Here is a 3,834-nt window from a genome sequence, read left to right as displayed (position 1 = left end):
GTCGTGTTTGTCACCGCCTTCCTGTTATTTGTGTATAGAAAGCACTGGAGCTGATGTCGCTGGTCCCGAAGCGCTGCAATGACATGATGAACCTCGGCCGCCTGCAGGGATACGAGGTAGGCGTGTTCATCGAGAAACTCCCGAATGAGTTCAGAATTCAGCCGGTTGGGCGTGAGTAAATGTTTTCGAACCACTCAAGGCCGCAGCGTGCCTCCGGAAGTACAACAACGTACGAGTCGATCGGTCGCATTGCTAAGCAACGGAGGCGAATCGCGCGCTGTACATTTTGTTCCCAAGCAAGGTCGCGGCGGCAATTAGCTTCGTGCAGTTTGTTGTAACGAAGGCATTGTCTCTAAACGTGTGGGCAAAATCTGGTCGTTGCAAAAGTAGTTTACGTTCGAAAGATGTTTATTGTCGGCAAAATAGGCAAATGGGAAATGAAGGATGTGAAAGCGAGACTTTGAAATGTGAACGCGACAGGGGCGAAAACGTTGAAAACGTTGTCCTCAGAAATAGAGTAGCCGTCGTTGCAAAAGTAGTTTACGTTCGAAAGATGTTTTTTGTCGGCAAAATAGGCAAATGGAAAATGAAGGATGTGAAAGCGAGACTTTGAAATATGAACGCTACAGGGGCGAAAACGTTGAAAACGTCCTCAGAAATAGAGTAGCGACGTCTTTACGCGTCTCCATTTTGCAAAGTAACTGACGTCAGAGCAGAAACAAATTAAAGACAGCCATGCCGCTTCAGTGTTCGACATGAACAGTGACCCGATGATCCGGGCTACCGCCCAAAGTTTACTGACACTGGTCTGACTGAGCCGGAACACATTTTTTTACATGGATATGATGAAATCAACACCTGCTTGCATTTTTATTTTTAGATTTATTTGTCGATATTGGAGTTTTATCCATTGATCAGTTACGATTGATCTTTTTACTCCGCTGCAAACATGTTTTTGTGCATCGGGATATAAAGCCCCAAAAATATCAAATGATAAATATTCAGTCAGATTTTATATTCACCCCCGCCCCCTAAAAAAAAGCAGTTTACACAGCAGTAATATTTTCTTAAATTAAAGGCTTAAATAATACAATCTAAAGATGCTGAATATTAAATTATATCACGGCTATACTTTGCCAGTGGCAGTGCCGCCACGACATGGCTCAAAGGCTTCATGCCGGACGCTGTAGTTATTCTTTTTTTTTTTTTTTCGTCATCTGCCTCAGACGCGATTTTATTGCGCTAATTATTTGCTAATTATTTTAATAGTGTATTCACGTTATGTCAAATTTGTCAAAGCGTTTATGGATGCCGCCCTCACAATTGCGGTCTTGTATTTGCAAGTAAGCACATTTTGCACCTCCCTTTCTCTACTATCTGAAGCAAAAAACGTTGAAAAAGAAGCCGAGGGTTATCTGGGGTTGTCTTCCACTTTGCGTGCTCCGATTCCGGCATGACAGGAAGGTCGATTGCGATCACGATGCGTCACAACAATGCCGATCCCGCATCGGTGCACTGTCACGACTGCTGCGACCCCTGACCCGATGCGCGTCTGTCCTCAGGGGAAGTTGACCTCTCAGGGTAAGCTGCTGCAACAGGAGACCTTCTGCGTGTGGGAGCAGGACGGCGGAGTTCTTTCCCGTAGCAAAGAGCGCCGGGTATTCCTGTTTGAGCAGATCATCATCTTCAGCGAACTCCTGCGCAAAGGATCCAACAATCCGGGATACCAATTCAAGAACAGCATCAAGGTCAGACCGGGCGGACCGCTCAAGAAATACGCTCGAGTGCTCACACTGAAGTTCGGCTCACCAGCGTTTAGCGCCCGTGACGTGTTCCACGTCAAACAAACAAGCAAACAAACTCAAGTATACGATCCGATGAGACCGTGTAAAAATGTTTTGGAATGGTTGAACCCACTGGTGTCAAACATAAGGCCCGGGGGCCAAATCTGGCCCGCCACATCATTTGATGTGTCCCACAATAAGCAAATCAAACGTGTCAACTTCCATGATGCTTGCTAAAATCTCTACCAAAATGTAAAATTCTCATATGTAACAAATAAGAGACATATTGTAAGCATTTTCTTGTAATCAAACCCCTCATCACAGTAACTTAAACAAAAGTTGAATAAACACTTATTATTGACTTTTTTTTTTTTTTTGGTTTCAGTCATAACGGCCCTCCAAGGGAAACGCTAACTAAAATGTGGCCCACGACAAAAATGAGTTTGACACCCCTTGTTTAACCTGTCCCACTCACATTTAAACTGTTTAAACCCTCTTTTCTAACCGAAAAAAAAATCAATCGGCGATTGAGCGGGTATTCACTGTGGCTGTGTCTGTAGGTGACTTACCTGGCCATGCAGGAGAGCGTGGAGGGAGACCCCTGTAAGTTTATGTTGTGGTCTCGCGGCTCAGCGGAGCGCTTCACGCTCCAGGCGTCCTCCACCGGCATCAAGAGCACCTGGGTGGAGAACATCGCCGCCCTGCTGGAAGCGCAGAACAACTTCTTGTCTGGTGAGCGACGGGACGGATGGGCGGCAGCGTTTTGGTCAACCTCGTTGACGTTTGAATGCCCCCACTTTAGCTCTCCAGTCTCCCATCGAGTACCAGAAAAAGGAAGGCGGCATATCGGTGACTCGTCCCCTGTCGTCGGGGCGGTCGCCTTCGGCCCCGCCCACACCTAATGGCCACGCCCCTCAGCCGTTGCCAGACAGCGACCAGGACGTCCAGGTGGGAATCAAATCTCAAGTGGGCAAAACTGCACACTTACTTGTTTTTCATCAAGATGTTGGTTTAATAACAGTGTTATAACTACTGCGCTGAGTATTACAAATGAACTTCCATCTCGATGAATCACGTGATGTTTACATTTTTCACGACACACGTTGAGCTGATAAAAGAGTGGAGCATGTAAAGTGGCAGATCGGAATATAGTACGTCGCATGCAAACGGGTGACCAGAGAGCTTCACACGATACGATTTCAATCAGAAGGACCAAAAAGTCTCCATGTAAACCCGGCCGACGACGGAGAATTGTGAACCAAGACTTTTCTTTCTTTCGGACACACATGATCGTGCGCCAATATGTCAAGCTATTAGTTCCAACTCGTGGAAAGAAAGGCGAATCAATTTTTTTGTTTTGTTTTCCTTGAAGTATCGGTGGCCGGAATCGGCGGCCTTCACAATACCTTATACATTGAAATGATGCTGATATTGGGCCGATAACTTTTTTTCTTCAAGCAGTGATTGTCAGTGTGGTGTGAGCGGTAGGCGAGCTCCCTCTAGTGCACAGGTGTCAAACGCAAGGCCTGGGGGCCACATCTGGCCCACGACATTTTATTTCGCCCCCGAAAGCAAATTATGAGCAGCAACTTCATGTTTCTTGTTGAAATAACAAAAGTGCAAATTGTCTTCATTTTTAAAAGCATTGCGATATTGCAAGATTTTTTTTTTTTTTTTTTACAAAACTGCTTTTAAAATAAGCAAATAATTGGGGGAAAGTGTTTTTACGGGCCTGTGATTTCAAAAATAGCTATTCATCAATTTGTTGTGTAAATGTCCAATGGGACAATCTTGGATTTATTTGGGTTCAGATTCCTCAGGGTTCTACAAAGGAAACCGAACAACAATGTGGCAAAAATGATTTGGACACCCCTGCTCCCGTGCTTTGCATGAAATGGTTAAGAATTGTTCAACATCATTTTAGATCCAATTTTTATGTCACATCCATTCCACTGGATTCCCGACCCTTTTTTTTTTTTTCAGGAGGTGGTGCTGGTGCTCCAGGACTTTGTGGCCGTAACGCGAGGAGGAGATCTGGGGGTCCGGGGGC

At 45.4% G+C, this 3,834-nt stretch overlaps 1 protein-coding gene across 1 annotated transcript; it reads left to right on the top strand.

The window, feature by feature from the left end:
- Positions 1-9: 9 nt before the first annotated feature.
- Positions 10-2,828, top strand: LOC109510450 (rho guanine nucleotide exchange factor 25-like). Its single transcript, XM_019860776.1, has 4 exons — positions 10-116; positions 1,563-1,748; positions 2,345-2,516; positions 2,587-2,828. Exons 1-4 carry the CDS (start codon positions 54-56, stop codon positions 2,811-2,813), a joined length of 648 nt encoding a protein of 215 aa, XP_019716335.1. The 5' UTR covers positions 10-53; the 3' UTR covers positions 2,814-2,828.
- The last annotated feature ends 1,006 nt before the right edge of the window (positions 2,829-3,834 follow it).

The sequence above is a fragment of the Hippocampus comes genome, unplaced genomic scaffold (assembly GCF_001891065.2).
Source record: "Hippocampus comes isolate QL1 unplaced genomic scaffold, H_comes_QL1_v1.1 scaffold56, whole genome shotgun sequence".
NCBI classification, from domain to species: domain Eukaryota; kingdom Metazoa; phylum Chordata; class Actinopteri; order Syngnathiformes; family Syngnathidae; genus Hippocampus; species Hippocampus comes.
This window is presented reverse-complemented; position numbering and strand designations above follow the sequence as displayed.

Bases quoted from the DNA above. Each gene is read 5' to 3' on its own strand.
- LOC109510450 (XM_019860776.1), top strand. From the start codon at position 54: ATGTCGCTGGTCCCGAAGCGCTGCAATGACATGATGAACCTCGGCCGC. The intron at 117-1,562 runs GTAGGCGTGTTC...GTCTGTCCTCAG, and splicing joins GCCGCCTGCAGGGATACGAG to GGGAAGTTGACCTCTCAGGG. The intron at 1,749-2,344 runs GTCAGACCGGGC...CTGTGTCTGTAG, and splicing joins AATTCAAGAACAGCATCAAG to GTGACTTACCTGGCCATGCA.